At 32.7% G+C, this 16,262-nt stretch overlaps 3 protein-coding genes across 3 annotated transcripts; all 3 read right to left on the reverse strand.

Annotated features, from left to right (window-relative positions):
* Positions 1-7,615: 7,615 nt before the first annotated feature.
* LOC113754330 (receptor kinase-like protein Xa21) lies at positions 7,616-8,871 on the reverse strand. Its single transcript, XM_027298713.1, has 2 exons — positions 8,423-8,871; positions 7,616-8,258 (listed from the first exon to the last, which is right to left on the reverse strand). Exons 1-2 carry the CDS (start codon positions 8,859-8,861, stop codon positions 7,906-7,908), a joined length of 792 nt encoding a protein of 263 aa, XP_027154514.1. The 5' UTR covers positions 8,862-8,871; the 3' UTR covers positions 7,616-7,905.
* Positions 8,872-8,970: 99 nt separating this feature from the next.
* LOC113752494 (probable leucine-rich repeat receptor-like protein kinase At1g35710) lies at positions 8,971-10,502 on the reverse strand. The gene is made up of 2 exons (XM_027296607.1): positions 9,340-10,502; positions 8,971-9,076 (listed from the first exon to the last, which is right to left on the reverse strand). The coding sequence occupies exons 1-2, from the start codon at positions 10,500-10,502 to the stop codon at positions 8,971-8,973; spliced, it is 1,269 nt and encodes a 422-aa protein (XP_027152408.1).
* A 219-nt stretch (positions 10,503-10,721) lies between these two features.
* Positions 10,722-13,668, reverse strand: LOC113752495 (MDIS1-interacting receptor like kinase 1-like). The gene is made up of 3 exons (XM_027296608.1): positions 12,750-13,668; positions 11,391-11,465; positions 10,722-10,750 (listed from the first exon to the last, which is right to left on the reverse strand). Exons 1-3 carry the CDS (start codon positions 13,666-13,668, stop codon positions 10,722-10,724), a joined length of 1,023 nt encoding a protein of 340 aa, XP_027152409.1.
* Positions 13,669-16,262: the final 2,594 nt, after the last annotated feature.

Below are 16,262 nucleotides of genomic sequence, written 5' to 3' on the forward strand. Positions count from 1 at the left end.
ACATCTTCTCTTTTACTTTTCTTCCATTGTTTGGAAGGGAAACAAAGAAAGAGAAATGGATTTAACGCTTGAACCCTAAAGAATGGTGTATACCCATTCACTGTTCAAAGAATTTACAATTGGTCTTCTTCACGATATCATCCTTCAGTGCAGAACCAGTAGTCTTGCTTAAGACTCAAGATGGTTATTGTAATGTCAAATGACTTTCACTCAAATGGCTTGGGACAAATTGCTGTTTAGAATACTGCATAACTTTATTGTTACTTGGAAAAAGACCCCGTTGGTGACCAAGTCCAAATGCAAGGCATAAATTTTCCCCTGCAAGTAGGAAAGGACCGAAATACAAGTAATTCAAGACCAGCTATTAATTATCATATACGAAGACTCTTTTCTAATTTACTTTTTTTTGTGTTAAATTAACTCTTCTATACCTTTTTTTTAATCTTTTGCAGCTGATTGTTTTGTAAGGTAATCGGTATCACAAGCAAACCTATATTTGGCCATAATCGATGTTTGAACATCTGAATCTTCCACCAATGATAGAATGGAATATGGACGTTACTCCATGCGAAGATAAATATCTTTATAATTTGGGCAACTTCCATATGAAAATAAAGCAGGTGTTTGGTAAATGGGTATGAGAGTGTGTATGAGGCTATACATATATATATATATATTGTTTGGTAGACCACTATGGAAATGAAAGTGTTAGATTTTCTTCTTCATCATTTCTTACTTGTAGCTTGAATTTCAAATAAATTAGCTCTTAAATATAATGAATTTCATTCCACTCCTTAACAAGACGAGTAAGGGAAAATAGCCAAGATGTATATTCATAATGAGCTCTGCAATTCCAATCTCAATTTTGATTCCAGAATTTGAATCAAACACTTCCTAAATGGTAAAAGAAGAGAAGACTAAGGACTTGTTCAAGTGTTTTAATTATCCTCTTAACTGTCTCACCTCGTGAGGGGCCTTTATTCGTGTAAGCGTCTATTATGTGGAAAGAAAAAAGTTGCACAAAAAAACTTCTCACCCGGTCCCAAGTCAAGAATTGACGCGTTATTCATTTATTTCTGCTATTTCCTTTCAACAAAGACCACAAACTGAGAAGGGAAGCTATTAAAGTTTGCGTTTTCCAATTGACTAAAAGGCATTGGACCATAACACTCTTGAATGAATCCAGTCCGTGCTTAACCTATTAATGTGGTGGAGCATAGAATGATAGAAGATGATAGATTCGTCGTGGATGGCCTGCTTCCGTTCATTGGTTAATGGTCGGAATCGTAAATGGCTCCACGTTACTAGAATTTCCCCAACTGGACTTTAATTATCTTCTACCCCACAAATGCATGGAAAATCTAACATTCACTTTTGTGGATTCATCTAAAACAAAATTTGTGAGAACGTCTTCTTAGAAGTGAGTAGTCCTACAGCATTGGTGTAACGGTAGATTCAAGACTTCAAATTGTACCCAATTAAGTATTGTACGTAAACATGTTTAAACAAAAATCCAGGGATCGTTTGCAATTTATACTGTTACGTGTAATGTCTCCAAAAACTTTAAGAACTCATAAATTTTGCTTTTTTCACTATGTATAATTTTACGTCAATATTGAATTTTGTTTTTGTTAAAAACTAACCTGAAGTTTTGGATTTTATTTTGCGGGGTGAACCACTTAGGGAGCTGCTAAACTATTCCAATGACCAACTATTGGTCCTTTATCTATTTCAAATATTAAATTAGCTCTCAACAATAAAAAGTGTCAAATTGATCTCTTTTAATTCATTTCTACCGTTATATCCATCGTATTTCCATCAGGATGATGCCAAAGTCTTTATTTGCGACAAAAAAGACTTCAACAATAATGCCAAGGACTTAAATACGGGGAATTTAAAGTCTGTAACATGGCCTGAGTCAAGTGTATGATAAATGCGTTTATGTTGATTAGACGGGATAATTTCAAAAACCTGCCCTAAGATTTCTAATAATTTCACTTGGCTACTTTAAGGTTTCAAAAATTATATCTACCTCTCTTGTCCATTTAAAATGACAACACTATCCTTAATATTTTTAATAAGACTCTTTTGTTGTCATGTTTATGCAAAGGATGGATTTTATTTTATTTTTTACCTTTTTCCTTCCTATTCATTTCTCTTATATTTCATTCGAAGTATAGAAGAACTATCAATGTTGTCCTTAATATCTATCCAAATTAAACTTTAAACTAGTTATATTTTTTGATAATTTTTAATATCCTCTAATTTTTTTTTGTAGCTCTTTTCTTTGGTATCAAAATCAAGGATAAGTCAACAATGATTAAAACAAAATGTTCCAAAATCACTACCAAATTATGATAGTTCCACCACTAAACTAGTCCATAAATTTTTATTAAAAAAATAGTCCATAAACTTTAAAAGAAACAAAATAGCACTTTCTTCTCTATCATAACAAGAATTTATATTCCTAGTAAAGCATTATGAAAGATACCATACTACCACAAAAGATTTATTGTTATAATTAATTATCAAATAACAAATATTGGCATGAAAAACTTGACACTCTTTTTGTTTAGAAGAACAAATTGAATTTTGTAAAATAAGGGTATTTTAAGGTATTCATTAAATTTTTTACTCTATTCTTTACTCAGAGTCTACATGCATTTCAATTCACTTGCAAGATATTTCCTGCCTACCAAGGAAGATTTATTCCTCATGTTGGACTTCGTGGTAAGCGGATTCTTCTTTCCAGATAGTGATACATAGTTATGGAGACTTTTAAACACCTTTTCTTGTTATTTGAGTCTATTTTTCCCTTAATCCGGGGTTGATACTAAAGTCACCTGATATTGCCATCTTGACGAAGACCACAAGGGTCGAAATCCATGTCTCTTCTTTCCATCCGACTTTTCTAAAGTGTCGACGGTGGAGAAAGATAAGTAATCTACATGTCTCTTCTTTCCATCCACCAGTCTGTAGGAGATAAAAACCTTACACTACCATCACCATCTTGACTTAGGCCTGCAGCAATTATTTTCTTTTTTCTTATATCCTTCCTGTTAATTGGATAAAAAGGAGCAAGAAATAGATTCGAGATTTTGACCCAAGACCTAGACCTGCTAAACGTCTTCACCTTCCCCACTCCCCAAAAAAAAAAAAAAAAACTTCCCGCTGTAGTTATTATCCTTTTTCTTACATGCCTCTACAATCTCAAGTTCGAATTGCACCATGAACTCTATCATCACTTGTGCTTGTGTGCGTGTGTTTTTTCCCTTTCCAATTGCACCATGCAGCACCCTTATTTCTTTCTCTTTGTAACCATAGTGGATATGTGGATGAAAAGCATACTTGGTTTTGATACATGTCGAATTGATACATTTTCATCGCACACCTTAATTGTGTTATTTCAGATAATTTGCAGCCTAAAATTTTTTCACATGTTTCAGTTTTGGCCAATAAGTTTACACAGTTGACAAGAATTTATTGTAAAACCATCAATACCTTTGCCAAAATTAGCAAAATAGAAGAATTACTAAAAATAATCCATTGAGAGAATGCTTTTGGGCTCACTTGAATTCTATAGCCCAAACATTTCTAAGCAACAAACAGGAAAACGGAAAAAAAAAAAAAAGGGATAACTGCAGAAACCTCCCTTGAGGTTTTTGATATTTGCACTGAAATCCCCTGTGGTTTGAAAATTACACTAACCTCCCCTGAGATTACTAATCGTTTGCAAATTCAGTCCAAATGATTAAAATATTATTTTAGAGAGTGAAATTAGAATTTTGTACCAAAATTGCCCTTTGTGCTACATGCTCAATGAATGACAAAATACTATAAATCAATTAACAATTAATAAACTTTAAGGAGTGTAGTTTATAGGCAAATACGCATTATCTATTTAAAGTACCGGCTCTTTACGGGTAGTTTACTTTCAAATATTTAGTTTATGATAAATATATCAATGTTTGTAAGTAAAATTTAAAAAGTGTTACAGTAATATTCTTGCAAAAAGAAAATCGGTAAGTTATCTATTTAAAATAAATTAAATATTAAAAAAAAAAGAAATGACCCATAAAGTATTAATTCTTTCTCGAATATGTGAAGCCAAAAAAAAAATGGGGCACTCAAGTCATCAAATCCTGAACAGATTTGAGGTTGAATTTTCTTGTTATTAATTCTTGCGTTGCTGAATCAATACTCTTATCCTTAACCAACTCAAAAGTTTGACCCAATTAAGAAATCAGGCGTGCATATAATATTCCCACATTCCCTCTACTTTGAGCTGCAATTGGTTACAATAATCAGAAAAAATGGCAGTCTCAAAATGGTTGCTTGAAGTGTGCAAAATGGATTATTCTTCCAGTTCTCAAGTCTGAGGATTAGGTGAGCTCATACAAATCTATCTTTTTACGTGCCATCTTACCATTTGCTTTAAATTTATCCTAATCATGCTAGGACAAATCATATTAAGGCTAAAAGCATTTATATCCCTTAACAAATCTATGTAGTAAGTATCATGTATATTATGATCTTTAAAGAGGAGGACATGACATGAATCAATCAGTTCAAAAAAAGGTCATCCAAGCATGACAATTAACAAGTTAGGCCCAATCAAGAAAAATAAAATAAAGGTGAAAACTTTTTTTGGGTACATTTTGGTTCGAAGTGGATTTTTTTTTTTTTTTTTTGAAAAACCAAGTGGAGCTTTAAACAAAGTCAAGATTGAGCGAAGGAAAAGTCACCATCTTTGCCCATCATCAAGTTGATAAGACAAGGATAAAAAATCACTGGATTAAATTTAGGGATAATTGCAAAAACCTCCCCTGAGATTTCTGACATTTGCACTGACCTCCCCTCTAGATTTAGAAATTGCATTCACCTCCCCTGAACAGTAACAATTCGTTGCAGAAACCTCCCTGACAGCTTGATGTCCCATTAAAAAATTATTTGTAGAAGTGAGATAAAACATTTCTTCCAATTTTGCCCTCATCTTGCTTGACAATTATTATTTGCTTGACAATTGCTTAACTAATTATCTAATTAGTTAATAGTTAAGCTAATTAACTATTAACTAATTATCTAATTAACTATTAACTAATTATCTAATTAATTAATTAACTAATTAACTAATTTCTATTTATCTAATTTACTAATTAACTAATTATCTAATTAACTAAAGCTGTTGTCTGTCTGAAACTAACAAACTATTTGCATGTTAAACTAATTAACTGCTTAACTAATTAACTAATTAACTAACTAACTGATTAACAGACTATTTGCATGTTAAACTATATGCAGTACGCATAACCTATTTAAAGTATCTGCTCTTTATGGGTATTTTACTTTCAAATATTTAATTTATGATAAAAACATCAATGTTTGTAAGTAAAATTCAAAAAGTGTTACAGTAATATTCTTACAAAAAGAGAGGGGCATAGGGCCATAAATTAAATATTTGAAAGTAAGAATATTGATATTTTTTGTAACACTTTTTGAATTTTACTTACAAATATTGATATTTTTATCATAAATTAAATGTTTGAAAGTAAAATACCCATAAAGAGCCGATACTTTAAATAGGTAATGCGTACTGCATATAGTTTAACATACAAATAGTCTGTTAATCAGTTAGTTAGTTAATTAGTTAAGCAGTTAATTAGTTAATTAGTTTAACATGCAAATAGTTTGTTAGTTTCAGACAAACAACAGTTTTAGTTAATTAGTTAATTAGATAAATAGAAATTAGTTAATTAGTTAATTAATTAATTAGATAATTAGTTAGTTAATTAGTTAAGCAGTTAATTAGTTTAACATGCAAATAGTTTATTAGTTTCGGATAGACAACAACTTTAGTTAATTAGATAATTAGACAATTAGTTAATTAGATAAAAAAATTAGTTAATTAATTAATTAGATAATTAGTTAGTTAATTAGTTAAGCAGTTAATTAGTTAATTAATTTAATATGCAAATAGTTTGTTAGTTTCGGACAGACAATAGCTTTAGTTAATTAGATAATTATTTAATTAGTTAATTAAATAAATAGAAATTAGTTAATTAGATAAATAGAAATTAGTTAATTAGTTAATTAGATAATTAGTTAATAGTTAATTAGTTTAACCATGCAGAAATAGTTTGATTAGTTAATAACTATTAACAATTAGATAATTAGTTATTAGTTTAACTATGAAGAAATAGTTTGATTAGTTAATTAGTTAATTAATTAATTAGATAATTAGTTAATTAGATAAAATAAAATTAGTTAATTAGATAATTAGTTAATTAGTTAATTAATTTAACTATGCTGAAATAGTTTGATTAGTTTAATTTGTTTAACAAATTAAACGTTGGTTTTGATGAAAGTACTCAAACCTTTCATCTGGTAAAGTCAAATCCAATAGGGGTACTCTAGTAATTTCACACACTTTTACCTTTTAAATTAGTTCCAACTTTTTTTAGGGGAGGTTAATGCAATTTTAAAATTGATAGGGGAGGTCAGTGCAAATGTCAGAAATCTCAGGGAAGGTTTCTGCAATTATCCCTTAAATTTAAATTGAGCTACATTGCGGCCCTTATTCGGCTATTCCATTGGGGATGGACTAAGCCCGGATAAACGGTTTTGTGATTTTCAATTTTAAGCCTATGTACATGAATTTGTTCAAATTGATTGTCCACACAATTTGAACCAAAAAGCCCATTTGTGCATCCCGCGAAGTTTGCAACTAAATGGGCTGCTTCGTTATGTATAAAATAAAAAAATAATAATAATAATTTTAGAGTTGTATTATTTGCCGTGTATTTTTTGTGCAAAAACTTGTGTAGGTTCGATTTACGGGTGGTCTCACTCGTAGATTGAGCAGTGAAGATTATGCCACATCATGAAAGCAAAATTAAATATTCAGACTCCTTTTTCTATCTTCCTAGTTTCCACTCCATCCTAAAAGTAGCGACAAAATACTAGTCTTCTATATTTTCTTTTTTGGTGGGGAAGGAGAGATTGGGTTGAGGGTCTAAACAGGTAGAATTGGACTTGGCTGGGGCAAAATAACAAAAAACAAACCATGAAAAAATACCTACACACGTCAAATGATTCTATTTTTCCAAACACCAAGGAGGTGGAACATGCTGAAATTTTTATAAAAAAATATATATATATATATATCTACTGTTAAGAGAAGGCATGAAACGAGTTGCTCCATTAAGCGCAGTTTCTCAAAATTGAGCTATTTAACAAATGTTCCCACCATTTTTTAGCTTGAGGCAATGGTACATTATTAATTTTAACATACTCCAACTATTGTCAACCACAATTACAAATATAACCTTCAATTTTGCCCTGAATAAGTGCTATTAATTTCTATAAATTAAGTAGCAATTGTAGCAGAGAAAACTACATTGCTATCTTTGTCCTTCGCACCTTTAAAAAATAATTTTGTAATTAACTAAATGCCACATTCATGTTCTGTACGTATAAACACATATGCCTATGTGTACCTCTATATGGTGATATATATTGATGATCAATTTATTTCTCATTTATATGCAAAAATTGAAAAGGACAAAGATGTATGAATAACTAAATATAAATTACCAGCTTAATTGCCATATATGTATGACAAGCATAAACACCAAGTCAACATATATATAAATTGGGATCATGAACTTAAGGTCTCCATATCCGTAAACAAATTTATTGGCAATACAAAATATCTCATTCCTTAGTTCAAGACAAAGAATTCCCCCATATAAATTTGCACTCCAGGGCTCTGCCATATACTCAGCAGAAAAACATGAGTACTACTTGAATGAATGGTAAGCCTTGGAATGAGATTTCGATATGCTATGCAATTGCAGAAAAAGTTGCTAATGGATTATCTCATATATAATGGTATTACTATCTACTTCAAGGCGTGATATCTTTGATAAACTGAAGTTTGATCTTCCGCAATGCTCCTAGAACTTCTTTCATGTTTATTCTCTCCTCAGGAGCATCTGTCGTGCAACTTAAACTACGTTGCAAGATAGACGATAAGCATTCAATCTTCCTTTGTACTGTTTTATCTTCAGGATGAAGCAAGTCTGCGTCTATAACCTGAATCACAGAATCTGGTGTGCATTCTTGTATCCAACGCCTGAGGTTTAATTCTTCTGTAAACATCTCATCCTTAGGCTTTCTTTTTGTAAATGTCTCCATCAATATAATCCCAAAGCTGTAAACATCACTACTTGTTGAAATCAATCCTTCCAGTCCATACTCTAGCATAAAAAAATTTGAAACTAGTTGTTAAAATCAAGTACCAGTTCTCCAATTTTACATTTTTTCAAATTTTTTATATTTCACATACTGTACTAGTTGCTAAAAGTTGAAACATTAATTTGAATGACATAAAAAATTTGAAATTGTAATCAAGAAAAGTCACCTGGGGCAATATATCCAAATGTACCAAGAGTTTTTGTTTGTACCACAGCTTCTCCATCTCCCAACAACTTTGCAATTCCAAAATCACAAACATGCCCAACCATGTCGTGATCCAGTAGAATATTGCTAGGCTTCAAATCACAGTGAACTATAGGAGTTGAATAACCATAATGGAGATATTCCAAACCACAAGCCACATCTATCATAACATCCAATCGTTGCTTGATGTTTAAGAAATGAGGATTTGAATGAAGCCATTTCTCAAGGCTTCCATTGGGCATGTATTCGAGCACCAAAGCCTTAAAGTCAAGGCTAGAGCAAGCAGTAATTACTCTAGTTAAATTTCGATGACGAAGGCAGCTTAAGACTTCACATTCTCGATCAAAGCTTTTAAATGCACCTTCTAGCTGCAAATCGAATACCTTTATGGCCCAAACCATCCCATTTTCGCGAATTCCCTTGTAAACTGAACAAAAGCTCCCCGAGCCAAGTAAGTTACTCTCGCTGAATCCATTTGTTATTTGTCTAAGTTCATGGAAGGATGCCCTTTCAAATGTTGCCATGGGAAGCAAGTTCTGAGTCGGAGCTAGGGTTTTCTTTCTCAACTTTAACCGCATCAAAAAAATTGAAATCACCAAGGCTAATATGACAGATCCTGATGTCAACAGAACAATCATGACTATCCTTTTTGTCTTTGATTCATGCTCAAATGTACTTGTACAAGGTTGGAGCCAAGGAGCGCCACACAATGCTTCATTTGAGAGAAAAGATAGGTTCGTGAAATTTGCGAACGGCCCTCCATGAGGAATTGGTCCTCTCAATCTGTTGTAAGACACATTAAAGTATTGGAGATCTGATAGTACCTGTAATGAGTTGGGAATTTCACCTTCCAGATGGTTAAAAGATAGATCCAAATACCGTAACTGCAACATATTCTTCATGAAATCTGGTATCAATCCTTGCAGCTTGTTATGTTCCAAGGAGAGTTCTTGCAAATCCTGTAGTGCTCCAATAGTGCTGGGTATCCCACCCAAGTATTGATTATTTGAAAGGTTCAAATAGACTAATGCCTTGAAGTTTCCAATTTCAGCATGCAAAGAACCTGTCAAATAATTTCCTGACATGTCTACCTCCAAAATATATCTGAGACTCCAAAAGCTTGTTGGTATCATAGAACTTAAATTGTTAGAATTGAGATAAACATATCTGAGTGTTGTAACGTTTCCTAAACAAGAAGGCACCATACCAGAGAGCATATTTTGTCCAAGTCTTAATTCTCCTAAGTTCAGCAAATTACAAAACTCACTTGGAATAGCACCTAGTATTTGATTGTCGCTTAGATCTATCCTCTGAAGCTTCAAGAACCATTTGATTGTAGTTGGAATTAACCCTGTCAAACTATTGTTTTCAAAGAACAGTTCTACTAAGTTGCTCAAATTACCAATCGAACTTGGAATTTCACTTATGATTCCACAATTTCTGGCAGAAATGGATTCGAGTGAGCTAGAAAGATTTCCAATAGACTTTGGGAGGAAGCCATTCAGAGGACTCTCATCTAACCACAACCTTCTTAAATGTTTGCAGTTTGATAGGGATATGATGAAGCTCAACTCTTTGGATAGCGAGTCCTCAGAAAAATCATTTTGCCATATAGCAAACTGTTCCAGTAATCTCAAGTTTCCAAGAGAATGAGGAATTGCACCAGTAAAATGGTTCTCACCAAGGTCTAGGATTCTGAGCCTAGAAGCATTTGAGATAGATGTTAGTATAGTTCCACTGAATTCATTTCCCCCAAGGTGGAGTTCCTCAAGATTGGGTAAGAAAGCACCTATAGTTGATGGAAGCTCGCCTGATAAATCATTCTTCGTGAGAGAAATAAATCGTACAGTTGAACTATTGAAAAGTTTCAGCGAAATGGGACCTCTCAACCTATTGGACTCCAAGTTTAGTAGTTCCAACTTGCTAAGATTACCAACCTCTTGAGGTATTATACCTGACAAATCAAATTGGTAAGAAAAAAATGAGTCATTTGACTTCAAACAATTTGTTGAGATAGGGAAGTAATGAGAAGATAGACACATAGTGGATGCAAGTATTGAGCATTATGATTTACAAGCCAGCAAGATTTTGATACATAATGATAAAGACGAGTTCAAGTAAATCCATGTTATATATATATATATATTTGGGTAAAGTAAATCCACGTTACTAGTATTAATTGATGAACTTAAGCATAAAGCCATAAAATAGTGTACCTCAATGCATCTTTTCTCTTTTCATTTGAGTGCATGGATCACTAGTCATGTGAAAACTGACCGAATGCATCTAGCTGTAGTAAGATTTGACAGTGGTCAGGCAATTGATGCTACGTTGGGTCTTGTAAATGGAAGTTTATCATACTAGGTGAGTGGTAACCAATGCATGAAAACATGGCAAAACTTTTGTATCTCACATATCTGAAGTCAAGTAACTAAATTTAACGACAGAGGAAGCATCTCAACCAATTCAGGGGTAAAGATAGGAAAGGAAGTGGTATAATTCATTGACAATTTTGGAAATGACAAAACATTTTCAGACAATGTTTCAAACGAAATAACATGACATTGTCAAAAGGGGCATAGAATTGTACACTTTCCCCTCTTCAAGCATTCACTCTTTTTATCTCTTTGTACCCTCTCTCTAAGTGCTTCCTCATCTTCCTATTTTTTATCTCTATTTTTGAAGTGATCAATTGGAATTTGAAGTTGAGTTAGAGATGTAGGCTGTAGCATAGTGAGATCAAGCTGATCGAAATCCTTTTAGCTTATGCAGTGCACTAGTATGACTGACCAATTGACTTATGAGAAAGAGCCATATTTGATTTGTATTTGAACTCGCTCGACTAAAAGCTCAAATTCAAGTTTGAGAAAAGTATTCTAATGATGGAATAATGAAATAGATCTCATGCCAAAATGTATCAAGATTTTTACCTGTCACATTAGCACTCTCCATGGCTAGTATCTCCAAATTATAGAGATTGTCAAAGGCTTTTTTTGGAATTTCACCTGCTCAGAAATCACGGCATGATAATAAATATAATTAATGGCATGGCATAATTATATGTATATAATATATATGCATTTCGGAATTCTAAAGATCTTCAGTCTAGTTTCAAATAGTATCATGTAAATCTCTCATTAATATTAGTAAAATGACGATTACATACACTTCCAAAAATTGGAGGTCATTTTGGTGGCAATCTCTATGCGTATGTCAATGGATTTTTAAATGCATGCATAAATTAGAAATAAAATTGATGTAAAATATAAATATGCATATCAAAATTAATACTTTTTACATTTTCTTTCATCGACGGTAAAGCCATGAAGTTTCAAATGTCCAAAACTTTTAAGGGGAAATTACTCAAAGGCAAGAGAAATTTTAACGTGGCTTGAAAATATACTTTTAGCATCCTTATGCTTTGGATTCAAAGGCAAGAGAGTTGTAATACATCAAAACCAATGGTTTTGTACAAAAAGACAACTCTGCCCCATTAATATACATAGTGTTAATTCATCCTTCTTTCACAATTTTATTTCTTACATCAAACAAAATTGTGTGTTTGGCATAGTCATTAATCCCGGCCTAGACATCAACCTGGCAAGGCCATTGGTGTAACAAGTTAGCGGCTTAACCATAGATTTACTGATCCAACTATTTCCTTCCTTCTAATCCAAGATCACTCTGCCCCTAACTTTTATCTTTATTTTGTTGAAAACAAAAACTTCTTTATTCACACGAAGTTTGCACCAATATTTAAGCAGTTAGCAATCATCGGATATAGTGTATGTGATGTAAATTTTTCATGCAATTATGATTCTAGTCTCAAAATCCTTTAAACCCAATGAAAATTTTGAACAATTTTCAATGGGCTATGATGGATTTTCAGTCTTAATTTGTACTCCACACAATAAACTTACATAAATTAGTCTTGGATGACAATTGCCGGCTATAACTAATAATTACTTTATAATGTTGTTGCAAATTTTGATTGATTAAGGAAGAATATTTTAAATTTTACTTTTTTGACAAAATAAAGATGAAAAAGTTGACAAATAAAAACATCAAAACATTGCAAACTAACAATTCAGTTTGAAATAAATAAAGATAACGTACAGAATGGGGCCGAAAAGAAGGAATCATTGCTTATATCCAGTCTACTTAAACATTAAGTGTTTCTCCACACATAAGCATCTAAACTCACAACCCTACAAGCATTTAAATCTGTGATCTATTGGTGCTCGAAATATACAAGAATTTTTCAAAACAAAGTGAAGTTGGCAGCTTACCTGTCAGGTCGTTATCACCCAAATATAAACCTGTAAGAGTGGTTAGATTCCAAATTTCTCTTGGTATATATCCTCGGAATATGTTGTAAGACAAGGATAAAACTTGGAGTCCTGAGCATTCTCCGATGCCTGATGGAATTTCACCTTCAAAGTAATTCCATGATAAGTAAAGCCCTTTAAGTTGTGGGAGATAATTGCAGATATGTGCTGGAAGGTAACCCGATAAGCTATTATTCGCAAAAGCAAAAATTTGCAATGAGGAGAGGTTAAACAACGCCCATGGCAGAGGGCCTGCAAGCTGATTAGATTGAATTTCCAATACTGTCAATTTTGGTAGAGCGCTGAATTCTTCTGAAAGATTACCAGTAAAAAAGTTGAAACCCAACCTGATGGTCTCTAACTTTGTGAAGTTAGAGAGCCTGCCTGATAATGAACCTGAAAACCCGTTATCTCGGAAGGATAAGTATCGGAGTGCAGTTAAAGCTCCCAACCATGACGGAAGTTCTCCCTCAAAGTTATTACCTTCCAAGTTGATGTACTTCAATCGGCGCAGACGAGATAGCTCGGCTGGAAGATGTCCATGAAAGCCGTTATTCATAACATTCAACCTGACGAGAAAAGAAAGATTTCCCAATTGTGGAGGTATAGTTCCCGCAATTCCCATGTAAGAAAGGTCAATGGCTGCGACTCTATGATGACGAGCATTACAAGTGATTCCAATCCAGTTGCAAACAGAGGTAGAAGTGGACCAGTTGGTTTGGATGGTCCTTTGGGGATCGAAAATGGCGGCTTTGAAGGCAAGAAGAGCATTCAGATCGACAGTGTTGTTTTGGTTGTTGGCTACAATTATGCTAACTGAGCTAGTTGCGATAAAGTGCAAGGCTAAGGCTCCAACGAAAAGAAAATAAGTTCTCTGCATTGCTTTTGCTTATAGAGGTAAATAAAACTTGAGGAATGCCAAACAAAAGGTAAACAAACACGAACATGCATTGTGACATTGGGCAGGACTTATATAGGCATATACTTGGGGTTGAGTGAAAATGTTTCCACGAGGAAGTGACAAGGTTTTGACAAATTGAAGATCCTCATTTGTTCAACTAGGCTCAATTTTGATATGTTTGCTAGTTTAAATTCTTTTCTTCTTTTAGATTTCTCTATATTACGCTGGCAAAACAGGAAGTAATTTATGGAAAATCTGTTTCTCAATTTTATGGCATAACTTTATTGTTACTTGGAAAAAGACGCCGTTGGTGACCAAGTCCAAATGCAAGGCATAAATTTTCCCCTGCAAGTAAAAGGAAAGGACCGAAATACAAGTAATTCAAGACCAGATATTAATTATCATATACGAAGACTCTTTCTAATTTACTTTTTTTTTGTGTTAAATTAACTCTTCTATGCCTTTTTTTTTTTTTTTAATCTTTTGCAGCTGATTGTTTGGTAAGGTAATCGGTATCACAAGCAAATCTATATTTGGCCATAATCGATGTTTGAACATCTGACTCTTCCACCAATGATAGAATGGAATACGGACATTACTCCATGCGAAGATAAATATCTTTATAATTTGAGCAACTTCCATATGAAATTAAAGCAGGTGTTTGGTAAATGGGTATGAGAGAGTGTGTGTGTCTATATATATATATATATATATATATATATATATATATATATATTGTTTGGTAGTCCACTATGGAAATGAAAGTGTTAGATTTTCTTCTTCATCATTTCTTACTTATAGCCTGAATTTCAAATAAATTAGCTCTTAAATAGAATGAATTTCATTCCACTCCTTAACCAGACAAGTAAGGGAAAATAACCAAGATGTATACTCATAATGAGCTTTGCAATTCCATTCTCAATTTTGATTCCAGAATTTGAATCAAACACGTCCTAAATGGTAAAAGAAGAGAAGACTGAAGACTTGTTCAAGTGTCTTAATCCTCAAACTATCTTGCCTCATGAGGGGCCCTAATTTGTCTAAGCGTCTATTACCTGGAAAGAAAAAAATCGCACCAAAAAACTTCTCACCCGGTCCCAAGTCAAGAATTGACGCGTTATTCATTTTATTTCTGCTATTTCCTTTCAAGAAATACCACAAACTGAGAAGGGAAGCTATTAAAGTTTGCATTTTCCAATTGACTAAAAGGCATTGGACCATAATACTCTCGTATGAATCCAGTCGATCCACGCTTAACCCAGCATAGAAGATGGCCTATATACTTCTGTTCATTGGTTAATGGTCAGAGTCGTAAGTGGCTCCATGTTACTAGAACTTCCCCAACTGGACTTTAATTATCTTCTACCCCACAAATGCATGGAAAATCTAACATTCACTTTTGTGGATTCATCTAAAACAAAATTTGTGAGAACGTCTTCCTGGTGTAACAGTAGATTCAAGACTTCAAATTGTACCCAACTAACTGCTGTACGTAAACATGTTCTTAAAAAAAAAAAATCATGGGATCGTTTGCAATTTATACTAAAATGTTACGTGTAATGTCTTCAAAAACTTTAAGAACTCGTAGATTTTTTTTCGCACTATGTATAATTGTACTTCAATATTGAATTTTGTTTTTGTTAAAAACTAACTTGAAGTTTTGGATTTTATTTTCTGGGGTGAACCACTTAGGGAGCCCCTTAACTATTCCAGTGATCAAATTATTGGTCCTTTATCTATTTCAAATATTGAATTGGTCCCTCAACAATAAAAAAGTGTCAAAATCTTATGATGCCATCATATTTATCTCTACCGTTATATCCATCATATTTCTACTTGGATGATGCCAAAATCTTTATTTTCGAAAAAAGACTTCAACAATAATGCCAAGGACTTAAATACGGGGAATTTAAAGTCTGTAACATGGCCTGAGTCAAGTGTGTGATAAACGCGTTTATGTTAATTAGACGAGATAATTTCAGAAACCTCCCCTGAAATTTCTAATAATTTCACTTGGCTTTCCTAAAGTTTCAAAAATTACACCTACCTCTCTTGTACATTTGAAATGACAACACTATCCTTAATATTTTTAATAAGACTCTTTTGTTGCCATGTTTATGCAAAGGATGGATTTTATTATTTTGTTTACCTTTTTCCTTCCTATTCATCTCTCTTATATTTCATTAGAAATATAGAAGAACTATCAATGTTGTCCCTAATATCTATCCAAATTAAACTTTAAACTAGTAATATTTTTTTGATAACTTTTAATACCCTCCATTTTTTTTTGTAGCCTAAAACAAAATGGCCCAAAATCACTACCAAATTATGATAGTTCCACCACTAAACTAGTCCATAAATTTTTATTAAAAAAATAGTCCATAAACTTTAAAAGAAACAAAATAGCACTTTCTTCTTTATCATAAAAAGAATTTATATTCCTAGAAAAGCATTATGAAAAATACCATATTACAGCAAAAGATTTATTGTTATAATTAATTATCAAATAACAAATATTGACTTGAAAAACCTGACACTCTTGTTGTTTAGAAAAATAAATTGAACTTTGTCAG

The sequence above is a fragment of the Coffea eugenioides genome, chromosome 11, assembly GCF_003713205.1.
Source record: "Coffea eugenioides isolate CCC68of chromosome 11, Ceug_1.0, whole genome shotgun sequence".
Lineage (NCBI taxonomy): Eukaryota > Viridiplantae > Streptophyta > Magnoliopsida > Gentianales > Rubiaceae > Coffea > Coffea eugenioides.